At 40.8% G+C, this 17,769-nt stretch overlaps 1 protein-coding gene across 24 annotated transcripts in view; it reads left to right on the forward strand.

The window, feature by feature from the left end:
- Positions 1–17,769, forward strand: part of LOC136256582 (AMP deaminase 2-like) — a 264,091-nt gene that overhangs the window by 60,593 nt on the left and 185,729 nt on the right. For all 24 annotated transcript variants that reach the window (XM_066049582.1, XM_066049589.1, XM_066049572.1 and 21 more), the window contains one exon: positions 132–263. In XM_066049582.1, coding sequence (XP_065905654.1) covers positions 132–263 — 132 coding nt within the window. The remainder of the gene's footprint in view (positions 1–131; positions 264–17,769) is intronic.

The raw sequence follows: 17,769 nt of genomic DNA on the forward strand, positions 1-17,769 counted from the left end.
ACAACTGTATTGTCTGACAATGAAACTGTTGGGTATGTATAAATGTGTGCATAAAGATTATGTTGACACTTTGGCATTTAGTGATGATGTCATACCAGTAGTGTGGTTTTATACATTATTTTAATCCTCAGGTGGATACTCACGTACATGCAGCATCCTGTATGAACCAGAAACATTTGCTGCAATTCATAAAGAAACAGATGAAGACACAACGTAACATGGTGGTCACTAATAAAAATGGGGAACAACGTACACTGAAGCAGGTGATGCATATGCACAGTGTGTTTTTGTTAAACCAGACATGTGCTCACAGCCAGACCCAGTTACATTCCTGCATGATTTCCTGAAAAGTTTTATGAAAAACATGTATGTGTGTATGCACATACGTACGTACGTATGTATGTATGTATGTATGTATGTATGTATGTATGTATGTATGTATGTATGTATGTATGTATGTATGTATGTATGTATGTATACTGCCAGACATCGCAACTTTCCAAAAACCCAAAGTGCTATATAATTTAATCGGCTGTTACGCATGGTTGTAAATAAAGTGCTGTCATTTTAAAAGTGTTTATGTTATGGATACGCAATCAACGTAATTACACTTGTAATGTAATAAGGATTAAAATGATACCTAGGTATTTACCCTACAACAAAAGCATGATGACCAAAATACGCCGTGAAAATAAATTTTAGTTTATAAGAACGCCAGTTGATCCCATTCACTCCAAATAACTGCTAGCTGAATCGCAATTCAATGGTGAGTAAGACCATATATAGATCACATGATTCAAGTGCTGATAAACATGGCAGACAAAGTGTGGAATGTGACGTTGCAATAAAACCAGTTGTTGTTCTTCATCGCTTTATAACAAGTAACCCTCTGATGTTATAGTGGTTATTTAGCCTTCCCCTAGTAGCTTAATGATAAGCTTTTCTTTTGACATGTGGTTTAGGCTAATGAAGTTAGGAAGACCAAGTAACCTGGCCCTATAGCTCGGCCTGTTTGGTATAAACACGCATTCCTCAAATAACTTGTGTGGTGGCTCTAAAGGTTAAAGCTGGTTCCTCTATTTTAAAAACTTGTAACTTTTGACTAAATCTTATTTTTGAAAAATCTGGTCTATGGATTTCTCGTACATGTTTTATTATGTCTGTGTACCAAGTTTCATTGTCATTGTTGTATCACTTGCAGAGAAAAAGTGATCTTTTTGTTACCGTTCAATTTGTGGCTTGCACCTACATGGAGAAAAACTGAACAATTATAAAATACTGGTTATTACACCATTTGCATGAAAAGTTCACATTGATATAACTTCAAGTAAACACAATGGTGACATGCATCACCTATTCAAATTTCATTAGCATAGAACACAAAGTTATGACATCACAAACACAAAAAACAACTTTTGGAAAGTTATGATGTCCAGCACTACGTATATGTATGTATATATGTGTGCGTGCGTGCGTGCGTGCGTGCGTGCGTGCGTGCGTACGTACGTAGGTATGTATGTGTATTTGTTTGTCTTTCCACACTCATCTTATTGAAACTAAGCAATTACAGTAGCAGCCAAAATAGTTTCGTTTACATTTTGTTGTTCTATGTTTGCATTGCATTCTTTTAATCCAACAAGTGAATGTGTTACAATATAATACTTTCAATAGCAGCTTGACGTATTATATTGAAATACGTCAAGCAATTAGCCAACAGAATTAGTATTACACTTGTTTGTCGAGGGTAGGGGGGCTAGTGCCACTCCCTCCCCTAGAGTTTTTTTATATAGTGTTGTTCATTGAACATAGCTAGGCACTTTAGACATAATTCAAACATTTTTTATGCAGTTTATGACTATGTGTAATATAATAAATCTGTCTCTAGCAAATTATTACCTATATTGACATAGCACAAGGAGAACTAGGTGGGATAGACACCCTCTACATTTAGAAATCGAGTTACTGTAATAGAGCAGTTACTTACTCTAATAAAACAGTCAAGAGTAATATAATTATAAAACACTGTTTATCATTTTGAACAACTAAAAACCTGTTCTAAATTGAGTTAATGACTCTATCCACACCTAGTGACTATATTTAGAAATTCTCTGGAGATGCAGCTGCACACCAAATGCCATGATTATCTATATCCTTAAAGATTTTGTGATGCTTGTGAAGAGGACCTTATGCTAATTCTAAAATTTTCAACTTAATTTCAGCCAAAATTTAGTACCAAAATCATTCTCAAAGTCAACTTTTCAAAATCTCTTTGTAGCTACTAACAGCTCAGCAGCTTCCAACATTGAAATTTTCATAAGCATTTACAAAATTTCAGTCAAAATTGCCACCAAATTCATTCTCACAATGTTAAGTTTACAAAATTTCATTAGGGAGCAGTTTAAACTAATTCTCTAGTTTTTAACTCCATGTCTCGGCTTCAGTCGGTAGAGTCTTATTCTACCCACTCACTTACGTTCCTCCTGCCTCGTGTTGGGTACCGGAAACTCTCTGATCAATCATTAGAAAAACATGCGCACGTGCACAAACAATTATTACATCACAAAAATTTCTAGTCCATTACACTCCCCGTGTTTGAGAGTGTAGCTATCAAACAGTTATATACATAAAAGGCCTAAAGGATCAACTAATTTCTAATACAATCCAACAATCTAGTTCAAGTGTTCATTCTTCGGCAAATCTCTCCAACTATTGCTGCTTCTCTTCTCCTTCAAGTATTACTCGGTTCTGTCACCTCATCTAAATCATTCACTGGGTTTCCCTCGCTGCTGCTGGAAACGACACAATCACCCGTAGATACTTCTATTGGGTATAGATGCTTGATGCTACGACGAATGACTTGCACACGTCGATCAGAGCGACCAGCCCTCACCTTAGCAGCACGAACATGTCCATCAGACCCACTCAACAGTTCTTCAACAACACCAAGTTTCCAAAAGGATCTCTTGGTCTGGTCATCCTTGATCACAACAACATCTCCTAGTGCAATTTTTGATCCTCCACTCCCTCTTGATCTCTGGTCAGATTGGTGATTCTCTCTCAAACTCATCAAGTATTCTCGTTGCCATTGTCTAGTAAATTGACTTAATAAATGTTTCTGCTGCCTTGCCCTTTTCGTCAAAGAGTCATTAGTACTGATCACTTCAAAGTGTGAATCATTGGGAGCACTAGTGATTTTCCTACCATATATCAGATGTGATGGAGACAGAACATAACTCGTGCCACTAGTATCATCTTCTGCATATGTCAAAGGTCTAGAGTTAACAACCCCCTCTACTTCAACTAAAAGTGTGTTCAACTGGTTGAAATTCAATGTGGAGCAACCAAGGACCTTTCTGAGACTGCGCTTTACACTCTGAATCAAATGCTCCCAAAATCCTCCCCACCAGGGAGCCTTCTCAGCAATGAACTTCCAAGAGGTATGGTTGCTTGCCAGGTATCTTTGAACTTCGGAAGATCGGGCTACCTTAGATACTTCTTTGCTGGAGGATCGAAATGTCTTAGCGTTGTCAGAAATCAATGTTGCTGGCAAACCTCTCCTGCCAGCAAATCTCCGGAAACATAGTAAAAATGATTCAACCCCAAGGTCCCGTACCAATTCCAGATGTACAGCACGGGTGGCTGCACATGTGAAAAGACAAATGTAGACTTTTTGCGGTTGGCCATTTAAGTTTATGTACAGAGGACCAGCAAAATCTAACCCTGTGTGGGAAAATGGTGGATCTTTTGGCACTCTTTTGGGAGGCAAATCTGCAACTGGGCATGATCCATATGGTTTGCATTCTAGTTTTCTACAAATAACACAAGCTCTAACTATAGTCTTAGTTGCCTGACGACCTCGCAAGATCCAGTATCTCTCTCTTAACAAGGTGAGCGTTTCATTCACTCCACCATGCTTGCAGCGTTCATGCGATTGCTGTATCAACAGGGTAACAAAAGATGTCGTTGGCAAGAGTGCCAGTTTCTTGTTCCCAAATGACAACTCTGGTGAATTGCTCATTCTCCCTTGGCATCGCATCAACTGTCTGTCATCAATAAAAAGGTCGAACTGATGAACCAAGATAGGACAGGCACCCTTATGATTCAACAAGTACTGTATTTCCTGGTTAAAGCAACTCTGTTGCACAGATATGATCCATGCGGCCTCAGCTCTCTTGATGTCTCCAGCATCAATCAGTGGCTCATCATCACTTCTGAGACTTCTGCATCGCTTCAGCCTTGCAACAAACAACAGCACACATGCAGTAACACGAAGCATGGTATCTAGAGTACTATAACGAGTGCAGTCAATCAAGTTGTCTAAGCGCATCGCCTTATGCTCTTTGTTCATGATTAACAAAGTATGGGTAGATATATACTGTGAATTGGTCAATTCTGCCTCCACCTCACACGAAACATCCACATCTGGTAGCATGGGTTGACTAACAGTCTTCTTAGCAATAATGTTATGTCCATGCCACCAAATTGAACTATGTACAAGTTCCTTAGCAGACACTCCTCTAGAGAGCAAGTCAGCAGGGTTCAATTCCCCTTGGCAGAAATTCCAATCTTCACCATTCGTCAGTCCTTTGATCTCCTCAACCCTATTCTGAACGTACTGTTTCCAAGCTCTTCTGTTGCATATCCAATGCAGCACTACCATGGAGTCCACCCACAAGTTAACACTGTTCAATCGAGGTAGGCAAGCTACAACACTGTGTACAAGCCTGGCCAAAATCAGTGCCCCCAGTAGTTCTAAACGGGGAATAGTTTGCTTCTTAGTTGGCGCTACCCTGGTCTTCAAACACAGCAGATTAACTTCAACTTGACCATCAAGGTAAGTGAAACTAAGATACAACACTGCCGCATAGGCATGCTCAGATGCATCACTGAACCCATGTAGAGATATGGAAACAGGATGAGAAGATATGAGAAAACAACATCGGGGAATCTTCAATTCAGAAAGCAAGACCAGATCCTTCATCAACTGCTCCCATCGAACTTGTGTATCTGTATGCAAGGGTTCATCCCAATCAGCCTTACTGGTACACAAAACTTGAAACAACATCTTAAGAGTGATAGTAAGGAGACTCAATATTCCCAGAGGATCAAAAATACTTGCAGTCACCCTCAAGATTGATCGTTTGGTATGTGGTAAGCATTTCATTACATTAAGTTGTTCTGTAAAATCAAATGTGAACTTATCTTGCATCTTATCCCAAGAAACTCCCAGCAACTTAGACATATCTGTTCTATTATCATCAATCTTAACAGTTGCATCACAAGGGTCAGTGCCAGTACCTTCCACGGAAGATGCCTCATCTTGCTCAATCATGTCATTTAAAGTCTTGGAATTTGTATTCCATTTTCTCAAGTTAAAGCCTCCGCGATGCAAGATCCACTTGGAGGATTTGTAAACTTCAAAAGCTTCTTGTACGGTAGCACCGCCAGATACCAAATCATCAACATAAAGTGACTGTTCTATCTTGTCAACTACTCGTGGGTGCTCTGATCGATACTTCTCCAAGTGATGGGAAATCACAAAGCCCAGAATGGCCGGCGACGGCCTCAATCCGGACACTAGTCTAGTACATCGAAAGTGTAGAAGTTTACTGCTCTCTTGAAGAGGGTCTTCAAGCCAAAGAATCTAAGCATGTCTCTATCTGATTCACGGATGCTTATCATCAGAAAGGCCTTCTCAATATCACCTGTAAGAGCCACTTGATAACATCGAAACCTAATGAGAACATTAAACAACTTAGGGATCAGATTGGGTCCAACCTGCAGACAATCGTTAAGTACAATGTTACATTCATGTGAGGTAGCCGAACCATCATATATAACACGCACCTTAGTCGTGATGCGGCCTTGCTTGACCACCGCATGATGTGGCATATAATGGATGAATTTATCGGAAGACTCATTACTGTTGTCCACAGGTTTGATAATATTGTAGCGCAACTGTTCATCTATTGTGCCTTGATATTCCTTCAAAATCTCAGACTGTTTAATTAGACGTCTCTGCAGATACCTCAACCGATTATAACACAAGTTAAAGTGGTCAAGTATATCACTTTTACTTCTAATCCAAGGGAGTCCGACCTCATAGCGACCCTGCACAAACGTGACTCCATCAAGAAATGATACAGGTTCCTTGCAATATTGGGCATCATAGATTCCTAAGGATTCCAACTCCCAGAAGGACTTAAGAATGTCATTAAGGCCACTGTATTCATTGGTGGAAGGTTCCAACTCATTGAATCCCTGGCATACAGCCAAGTGAGAGAAGGTCGAGACATGAGAGTGCGGTGAAGTAAGAGGACCAGAAAGAAGCCAACCTAGTTTACTCCTAACTGCAGTAGGGCCATTGTCTGTGCGGATAGTTTCTTCCTCTACAATGTTCCAGTAATGTTCGGACCCAACAAGGAGATCAATGACTTCAGTGCTCTTGCCAGGAGGGTCAGTTGCAGATCACATAACTGAGGGTATTTATCTAAGTGTACCACATTCGGCAGGGAGGAGCAAATGGTCGGGAAACTAAGTGCCTCCAGCACTAAACAATCAAAGCTGCCAATCTTATATAACCGTATCTGAACCAGATCACAAGTCTTGCCCTTAAATGCAGGCTCTCCAAAGGTGTTTAAATACAATCTCTCCTTTACAGGCTTAAGACGTAGGCGTCTGCAGAGAGCCTCTGTTACATAAGACCTCTGGCTCCCTGTATCAAATAGAATCCGGATATTAACTGATGTTCCACCCTCTTTACCGGAAGCCATGGCTCTTGCTGTTTGCAACAACACCAATCCACTACTTCGTGCCACATTAGATGTGTTGTTAATAGTCTCTAAAACTTCAGGTGGCTTAACAGAATCCGGTGGGTGCACCTGATCACATATTGATTGGTGATGCTTCTTGTGACAGTGCCTGCATTTCTTATGTGAATCACAATCTTTGGCACGGTGATGGGGCCTCAGACAGTTAAAGCAGCTACCTCCTCTAATTAGGATAGCCCGTCTATCCTTCACTTCCTTAACCAAGGTGCACTAGGAAGGATGATGTTCTCCATTGCAATAAGGACATCTTGGAGCAGCATTACCAGCATAGAATGAATTAGCTGTAGAAGGAGGTGGTTTGGGTGGATGGGGGAGTCGAAAGGTATTGGATTTAATCAAATTGCTGGCCTCTCTCGCTTCAGCTTCCGCCTTGATTGTTTCTAAGAGGTCCTCCACCTTCCAAATGGTGCCATGATGCTGACGTGCCATGCGAAGGTGGACTTCATTAGGCAGTTTCGGCATAACAATTGGGATCAAAGGCTACCATAGTGACGTAGGTCTATTCCCAGTGAACTTAAACCCCTAGTATGAACAGTGATTCATTCGTAGATATTACGAAGTGCAGAAGGCCGATCAGCTGTACAGTCTGGCAACTTAAGCAGCTCGTCCATATGAACTGCTATTATAGCTTGTGGATCACCGAAACGTTCTTTCAACATAGCAATAGCAGAGTCGTAATTACCCTCAGTCAGTCCAAGACCTTGAATTGCCTTACTGGCAGTACCTTCTAAAGAAGAGTTTAAGTAATGGAACTTATCTATCTTACTTATGTCGGTGTTTTCATGGACAGCCGACTTGAAAGTGTCCCAGAACGTTGTCCAGCCAGTCACTTCTCCTCTAAACTTGCCCAGTTCCAAATGAGGTAGGCGCGTCTTCGCAACAACAGGCGACGGAGCTACAATTGCGGGCGTGGTCTCAGGTGCTGGTGGAGGTTTCAAGCACGCGTCAATACGGCGTTTATAATCAATCACTGTGGCGTTAATAGTCTCTGATTCATCAATTTCGCGTGCTATATCGTCAATTTCGCAGAGAGTCAAAATGTCGGAATCGAATTTTTGCAACACGTTGAATTTATTTTTTAATTGTTCATTAATCACCTGCAATCTACCAATATCTCTCGGCTCACCCACAAGCAGCGTATCTAGCTCTCTTGTCAACTTCGTGATGACTCCCCGGTGACCACCTCTTACTGATCTAAGCCTCTCCAGATTCGTGACGTCCGGATCTTGCCTAAGGATAAGGGAACGAGCGAGGAACGATGTAACAAACTATGACAAGTACCTCTACGGGTGCCGTTACACCTGACACCAAGGAATTCGAGTTTGTCTTCAGGTTATCGTGCCCCACGTTGGGCGCCACTTGTCTCGGCTTCAGTCGGTAGAATCTTATTCTAGCCGCTTACTTACGTTCCTCCTACCTCGTGTTGGGTACCGGAAACTCTATAATCAATCATTAGAAAAACATGCACACGTGTAGTGCTGCCACGATATAGAAAAACTCTATATCATATATCACCAAGGTTTATATCACGATATGAACATATATCACGATATAGAACTAACTATAACATCTGCAAGACAAACATATTCATTGTAAGTTTAAATGTATACCACAAGCAAAAGTTACTCTTGTTTATCAGGTTTTAAATGCATTTTGCTACTGCTTTACAGTTGAGACAAGTGGCTGGCACTACATAGAAACCTTAAAACCTCCCAGTTTACTTTGGGGTTGGCTTGTTTACCACGCTACACCATCAACACATAACTTAATGAAATGCCAAATACAGTATGTCTGGCCTCCCCCACATCATTACACTAAGGCGGTGCCACTATTGCGCAACCATTGATATAACTGATTGGTATATCATATCATATCATATCACAACCTTGTTATATCGATACTATCATGGCAACACTACGCACATGCACAAACATAATTATTACTATTACATAACAAAAATTTCTAGTCCATTACACTCCATATCTTCCAGTGTTTGAACTATCAACAAATTTCAGTCAAAATTGTCACCAAATTCAATTTCAGAATGTTGATTTTTCAAAATTTCTTAAGAAGCAGCCTAGGCCTTTAGCTACACTAATTCTGGTTTTTAACTCAGTAGCTTCCAGTGTTTGAACTGTCAACAAATTTCGATTAGACTAAATTAAATCTCAGAATGTTAATTTTCAAATTTCCTTATGGAGCAGCCTAGACCTTTACACTAATTCTGGTTTTTAACTCAGTATCTTCCAGTGTTTGAACTATCAACAAATTTCAGTCAAAATTGTCACCAAATTAAATCTCAGAACATTAAAGTTTCTGGGGGGGGGGGGGGGGGGGGGATGCCCCCAGACCCCCAGAAAGCTCATGTTTCGCATTTCACGGGGTGTGCTTCGCATACTGTGGAGTGACCCCCACCCGCGTGCCCCCCCCCCCCCCCCCCCCCCCCCCCCAGCAAAATCCTGGATCTGCCCAAGGTCCCTTGACAAAAATCTGCGATACTAATTTGATTGGCTAAAACAGTGTGGTGTGTTCCTATTAAAAGTAAATATCTGACTTGATAACTAATGTTACCATAATGATAAATGGAATAGCAACAATATGGTCGCTTAGCAATGGTTGCTAAGTAAGGTAAATGTCATTTTGAGACCATAGCAACGGTTGCTAAGTGTGATTAGTCTTTGGCAGTGATTATTTTTAAAATTTCTGTTGCCTAGTAACAGTTGCTATGGTTGTTGAATTAATTTGCAATAAGACGGATGGCTGTGGTATTCGGGATTAATACTTCTTGCATTGTTAACAGTAAGTAAATAGTGCTCAGCTTCCCTTCACACTATGTTACTCCTTCCTGTTTACAATGCTCGCACCATTAATCCCGAATACCACAGCCATCCGTCCTATTACATATACAAATAGTGTATTTGCATTGTGGTTTGCGTTTCATTTGGTTTGCAGTTTCCATGCATATTTTAGTCTTGCCAGTTTACAGAGCATTGGAGGAAGGCTGGGAATTAACTAATAAATTAATGAAACACAGCATGACAGTCTATGTATCAGGTTATAGCAATCATATAGCTATCTTTATGCATTTGTGCATTCCTATGACTTAGACTTGTCCAGAGACCTACAATGACCAGCCAGGAAAGTCTACTGTGCGTGACCAATTTCTGGACTGAAACTACCACACACATACACACACACACATACACACACAAACACACACACAAAATAATTTACATAGTGCATGGCATACAGTGTATTTATTGAAAGTTTAATAAGGGATTTGTTCACTGACGGGCTATGGCGGGATTCAAAAGTCTACAAAGCAGATGAGTTAGTCGTCACTAAGGATATATCCATAAGGGCTACCATGAGTTATAGGAGATATGAAATTTAAGCTAACCTGTAGAAGCGTAAGTCCAAGTCCAAGCTGCCAAATCACTTTATGGGTTTGTCCATGGGGGTTTAAACAGTGAGATTTCGTTTTGTGGAGTGTAGTGGCAGCACCACTAAGCGGCTACATAAAAGAAAATTCCTCATACTGATATCAAGACACACGGTAGTGTGTCGTGCGGCCCAAGAAGCCGGCGCGCCACACCCGTGAGTATATTGACAGGAAGAACGAAAACGTCATTTTCACACCTTTGTATCTCGGTGATCACTTATCTGATTGGAACCAAATTTGCTACACAGTTGCCCGCCAGCCAAGGGAGTCTACATTCCAAATTTGAAGGAAATCGCTCCAGCCATTTCCGAGATACGAGCTGCCAAAGTTTCGTTTTTTTTTCTTCGTTTTTTTTTCTTCTTCGTCTTTTCGCACACTTGCAAAAATTGCTATAACACGCAAACGCGTACTCCGATCGCCTTGAAATTTGGCACACAGAAAGGGAGTCCAACGGCAAATCCTAGCATCAAATTTGGTACAAATCCGATGAATGGTTCAGGAGTTATGACCGATTATTCGCGTAAAACAAGATCGATTTGTTGTCACGCCTACAGGGTAAACCGCTTCATGGAATGAGTTGAAAATTACTATGTAGATGGAGTAACCATCGTAGGAGTGCCTTTTGGTGGTTTGAAAGGAATCGAGATAAAGACCACGGAGATATGACACAAAACCCAACCTGTGTCACAATTACGCGATCGATTTTTATGAATAAAAAAGTATTAGTTTTCACGCCTACTAGGCAAACCGCTTAGAGCAATGAGCTGAAAATCGGTGCATAGCTGGAATAATCTTCATAGAAAGTCCTTGCAGTAGTACAGAAGAATCGGATTACAAACCATTGAGTTATGATTCGAAAGCCAACTGCGTGTAGCAAATGCGAGATCGAGATACTCTAATAGAACAGTCACCCTAATAGAGCATTCGGCTAGTTTATTTATTCCATTATAGAATTTTATTACATCACAAGTTATTCTGTAGGGAGTTCAGCTGCAAACAGTTAATCTTATAGACAGTTCAGCAAGAAGACAATCACCATGTGGAGAGTTAAGCAAATATATCACTATAGAGATTCAGAACATTACAAGTCACACTGAAGAAAGTTCAGCTATAAACAAGTCATGCACTGTGTAGAGAATTCAGCTACAATTAAGTCACTCTCTAGAGAATTCAGCTACACACAAGTCACTGTGGAGAGAGTTCAGCTACAAACAAATTACCCTTTAGAGTGATCAGCTACAAACAAAACACTTTGCAGGTTGTTCAGCTGCAACAAATCAACCTTTAGAGCGATCAGCAATGAACAAATCAACACAAATCTACCTGTAGAGAGATAAGCTATAAACAAATTACCCTGAAGAGAGTTCAGCTACAAAAAATCACCCTGTAGAGACATCAGCTAGAAACTAGACACAATGTAAAGAGTTCAGCTACAAGCAAATCACCCTGTAGAGAGTTCAGCTACAAACAAACCAACCTGTAGAGCGATCAGCTAGAAACAAATTACCCTGAAGAGAGGTCAGCTACAAAAAATCACCCTGTAGAGATATCAGCTAGAAACAAATCACCCTGAAGAGAGGTCAGCTACAAAAAATCACCTTGTAGAGAAATCAACTACAAACAAAACACTTTGCAGAGAGTTCAGCTACAAACAAATCAACCTTTAGAGCGATCAGCAACAAACAAATCAACCTGTAGAGAGATAAGCTAGAAACAAATCACCCTGTAGAAAGTTCAGCTAAAACAAATCAATCTGCAGAGAGATCAGCTATGTACAAATCACCTTATAGATAGTTCAGCTACAAACAAATTACCTTGTAGAGAGATCGGCTATAAACAAATCACCCTGCAGAGAGAACAGCTACACACATATCAACTTGTATAGAGATCAGCTACAAACAAATCACCCTGTAGAGAGATCAGCTACAAACTAGACACAAAGTAAGGAGTTCAGCTACAAACAAATCACCCTGTAGAGAGATCAGCTACAAACTAGACACAAAGTAAGGAGTTCAGCTACAAGCAAGTTACACTGTAGAGAGTTCATCTACAAGCAAATCAACCTGCAGAGCAATCAGCTAGAAACAAATCACCCTGAAGAGAGGTCAGCTACAAAAAATCATCCTGTAGAGAGATCAGCTAGAAACAAATCACCCTGAAGAGAGGTCAGCTACAAAAAAATCACCCTGTAAAGAGATCAGCTAGAAACAAATCATCCTGAAGAGAGGTCAGCTGCAAACAAAACACTTTGCAGAGAATTCAGCTACAAACAAATCAGCTTGTAGAGAGATCAGTTACACACAAATCAACCTGTAGAGAGATAAGCTAGAAACAAATCACCCTGTAGAGAGTTCAGCTACAAGCAAAACACCCTGCAGAGAGTTCAGCAACAAAGAAACCACCATGTAGAGAGTTCAGCTGCAAACAAATCACCTTATAGAGAGTTCAGCTACAAACAAATCACCCTGTAGAGAGATCAGCTAGAAACTAGACACAATGTAAGGTTTTCAGCTACAAGCAAATCACTCTTTAGTGAGTTCAGCTACAAACAAATCAACCTGCAGTGAGATCACCTACAAAAAAGCACCTTGTACAGAGTTCAGCTACAAACAAATTACCCTGTAGAGAGATCGGCTACAAACAAATCAACCTGTAGAAAGATCAGCTACACACAAATCAACTTGTAGAGAGATCAGCTACAAACAAATCACCCTGTAGAGAGATCAGCTAGAAACTACACACAATGTAAGGAGTTCAGCTACAAGTAAATCACCCTGTAGAGAGTTCAGCTAAAACAAATCAACCTGCAGAGAGATCAGCTACAAATAAATCACTTTATAGACAGTTCAGCTACAAACAAATTACCTTGTAGAGAGATCGGCTGCAAATTAATCAACCTGCAGAGAGATTAGCTACACACAAATCAACTTGTAGAGAGATCAGCTACAAACAAATCACCCTGTAGAGAGATCAGCTAGAAACTACACACAATGTAAGGAGTTCAGCTACAAGTAAATCACCCTGTAGAGAGTTCAGCTAAAACAAATCAACCTGCAGAGAGATCAGCTACAAATAAATCACTTTACAGACAGTTCAGCTACAAACAAATTACCTTGTAGAGAGATCGGCTGCAAATTAATCAACCTGCAGAGAGATCAGCTACACACAAATCAACTTGTAGAGAGATCAGCTACAAACAAATCACCCTGTAGAGAGATCAGCTAGAAACTAGATACAATGCAAGGAGTTCAGCTACAAGCAAAATCACCCTTTAGTGAGTTCAGCTACAAACAAATCAACCTGCAGTGAGATCACCCACAAAAACGCACTTGTACAGAGTTCAGTTACAAACAAATTACCCTGTAGAGAGATCAGGTAGAAGAATTCACCTTGTAGAGAGTTCAGCAACAAAGAAACCACCATGTAGAGAGTTCAGCTGGAAACAAATCACCCAGTAGAAAGATGAGCTAGAAGAAGTTACCTTGTAGAGAGTTCAGTTACAAAGAAACCATCATATAGAGAGTTCAGCTACAAAGAAATTACGCCGTAGAGAGTTCAGCTAGAAGAAGTCACCTTGTAAAGAGTTCAGCTACAAAGAAACCATCATGTACAGAGTTCAGCTACAAAGAAACCACCTGTACAGAATTCAACTACAAACAAATCACCCTGTATAGAGATCAGCTAGAAGAAGTTACCTTGTAGATAGTTCAGCTACAACAATTCACCCTGTAGAATGATCAGCTAGAAGAAGTCACCTTGTAGAGTGTTCAGTTACAAAGAAACCATCATGTAGAGAGTTCAGCTGCAAACAAATCACTCTGTAGAGAGTTCAGCTACAAAGAAACCGCCATGTAGAGTTCAGCCTCATACAAACCACCTTGTAGAGTATTCAACTACAACAAATCACCCTGTAGAGAAGAAGTTACCTTGAGAGTTCAGCTACAAAGAAACCATCATGTAGGGAGTTCAGCTACAAAGAAACCACCATGTAGAGAGTTTAGCTGCAAACAAATCACCTGTGGAGAGTTCAGCTAGAAACAAATCACCCCGTAGAGAGATCAGCTGGACGAAGTCACCTTGTAGAGAGTTCAGCTACAAAGAAACCATCATGTAGACAGTTCAGCTGCAAACAAATCACCCTGCAGAGAGTTTAGCTACAAAAAAATCACCCTGTAGAGAGTTCAGCTAGACGAAGTCACCTTATAGAGAGTTCAGCTACAAAGAAACCATCATGTAGAGAGTTCGGCTACAAAGACACCACCATGTAGAGAGTTTAGCTGCAAACAAATCACCTGTAGAGAGTTCAGCTAGAAACAAAATACCCTGTAGAGAGACCAGCTAGAAGAGGTTACCTTGTAGAGAGTTCAGCTACAAAGAAACCATCCTGTATATAGTTCAGCTACATTTCAAGTCACCCAGTAGAGAGATCAGCTGCAAAAAAATATCCTGTGGGGCATAATGGGCATGTAATAAATATATGTATATAATTTGTATAATTACTAATAAAATCAAAAATAATTGAAGAACTAAAATTCTTCTTTAAGTTCTTTTCTTCTTCCTGTAGTGAAGAAAAAAACACATGGGTTAAAAAAGCCCCAAAGCCAGCCATAGGCCGGCTTTGCAGTATACAAATACAAAAAGAAGTGATATCTAATCAAAAACAGCCAAGCTGTAAAAAAAGGTGCGGCCCCCAAAAGGCCATGGTGAAAAAAGATGTGAAATCCAAGGTGGCGGCCAAGAAATGGCTGTGATGGTAGGTTAATGGTTACATTTTAATAACGACAATTCAGGTGAATTTTGTGCCGCTTGGTCTTGGCACCAAATTCACCTGAATTGTTGTTATTAAAATGTAACCATTAACCTACCATCACAGCCATTTCTTGGCCGCCACCTTGGATTTCACATCTTTTTTCACCATGGCCTTTTGGGGGCCGCACCTTTTTTTACAGCTTGGCTGTTTTTGATTAGATTAGTATAATACAGTTCATTAAATGAATGTTTCTAACTACATAGGAATTAGGGATCTGTAATACATATTGATACAGCAATATATCGATACAGCAATTAAGTATCATAATTCAATACTAATATCGATATATCGAAGTTTTCTAGTAGAAGTCAGTGATTATATTCCAGAAGGCTCAGTCTCGCATATCAATGGTGTTCCTAGAGTTACAGCTAGTTAGTCATTAAAATATTAGGATACGAAGCACATGCGCTACTGCGCATGCGCGAAACATCCATATAAAATTTGCCACGCTTTCACACCTTTGGCCTTTTTTCTAGCTCGCTAGTGTAGTCGTTTGTGTTTCTTGTCAAGGTCATTGATGAATCGTTACAATGTCTGGAGACAGCTCTAGCCAACTTGCTATTATCCAAGATGCTCTACTGAGGATGGAAGGTCAACTGTCGACGGTCTGTACTGACGTGGAGAATTTGAAGCGCACTCGCCCTCAAGAACAGGGGGCACAGCTTCCTGGGGAACAACAAGTACCTGGCATGGCATAAAGTGCCGCCAATTCTCCGGTAACAGGCGTCGATGACAACGTGGTTACGAGGCTGTCTTGGGAGGACCAAATGGAACTCGAAGATGAACGGGACGCCAACTCAGTCGATACCAAGGTGAATCGCCCAAAGGGTGAAAAGCTTTGCCTAACTGAAGTCAAAAAGGAAACAAGGGACTTCCTGCATGAGGCATTCAATACCCTGGATAATGAAGATCGCAAAGATATCCAGAGGAAATTTATTGTACCAGATACATCATTTACTACTCCGCCTCGCCTTGATAAAGTCATGGCTGCGGAGTGCTCAAAGAGTACGAAATCCACAGACAACACACTTTCCAGGATTCAAGCGCTCTTCTTAGATGCTGTGGGCCCACTGATTGGGCTAATTGATGAAATAAACAAAGGGAATGAAATTTCCATTGAAGATGTGGAGGCTGCAGTGAAGGCTGCATTAACCCTCGTGGGGAATGCCTCTTCCCATTGTAATGCAGAAAGAAGGACCCTTGTGCTTGAAGAATACAACAAAGACTTAGTCTCCTTTGGTCAAGACTCGGAGCTCTACTCATCAGTAACTACTGCCCTATTTGGGCCATCTTTTCCTGAAAAGGCAGTGGAACACCTCAAGCAACTTCACACTCTCAGGCAAGCTCGAGGTACCCCCAAAACTACTCAGGGCTTTAATAAACCTCTTCAGCGCTATTCCAGTTCACAGAGGGGAGGTAGAACTGGCGCTCTTCAAAGGCACCACATGACACAGCCCTACTCAAGAGGAAGCAATAGTTCCCGAGGCCGGGGGCAACATTATCAAGTCATCAGACCAAGTCTGACTAACTCCAGTGCAAATGACTAAATTCCTGTGCACACACCTATTTAACAACATCAAAGAACTTGTGAATCACTTAGTTGTTCACCTTACTTTTGCGAAGCCACAGATAGCACAGCTGTCTTAAGGTGGCAGGGAGGTACATCAAAAGAACTCAAATTATTGTTCACATAATTAAACAACGGACAGCACAGCTGTCTTGAGCTGGTGGACAGATTAATTCACTTCTGTAATTCTACAAGACAGGAAAAGAGTAGTTGAGGCAACCCAAGGTTGTCAAATGGCCATTGTCAATTTACCAGATGAACTAGCCCTTACTGTACTCCAAAGAGCAACCTAATCTTGTTGCAGGAGGGGAGTTGTACATGTTGCATAGATCCTTCACCCACCTAGGATCTATGGTATTGTCAATGCTACTGATACTCATCTCAAAAGAGTTTTAGTGGCACTGAACTCTATCTGGTTCCTAAAAGGTATATAGGCCAGTTGAGACCAATATTATTATCAACCTAAAAACAAGATTGAAGGAATGGACTGGACTCTGTACTTCCAGACAAAGGCCATGGAAACACTGGGGAAGCTGTTGAGGGTGTATGACTGGTTGACAATGGAGGAGCTCAATGTTCAATGTCCCATTACACCCAGATTACTAACCATTTCCCCTGTTTGTCTCTCAACCTTTCCTGGGGTTATGATGTCATTGGACAGTTTCTCAGAAATGTGGGAGTCTGCATGTTTAATAACAGGTTCTGTGACCTATACAAATATAATATTAATGGCTGTGGACCCTGTCCAGGGATATCGCTCAGATAGCAGAGCACATTTCAGTGGTAAGCAACTATAGGTAATGCCAAGTCTAGAATTTGGATGGACCAGATCTAGACAAACTAGAGGACTTTATCCCAAATGAAGTAATTTGGGGCCCTCTAGGTGCAGATTCACACATCTTCCAAGTTCCTTCACTCAAAGACTAAACTCATTTAACAGATGTAACAGAGGTTTCAACCAACATGGGTCCCTATCTCCCACGGTACCTGGTAGGCAGAATTGTGTTCTGGTGGCCAGCCTGGAAGGGTCACCAATTCTTCTAGGGATCATTGTTGCATGATTTCCCAAGACAACTTATGTGTAACTATTATACTTGGACTTGCAGGGAAAGCAAAGCTA

Source organism: Dysidea avara, chromosome 1 (genome assembly GCF_963678975.1).
Source record: "Dysidea avara chromosome 1, odDysAvar1.4, whole genome shotgun sequence".
Lineage (NCBI taxonomy): Eukaryota > Metazoa > Porifera > Demospongiae > Dictyoceratida > Dysideidae > Dysidea > Dysidea avara.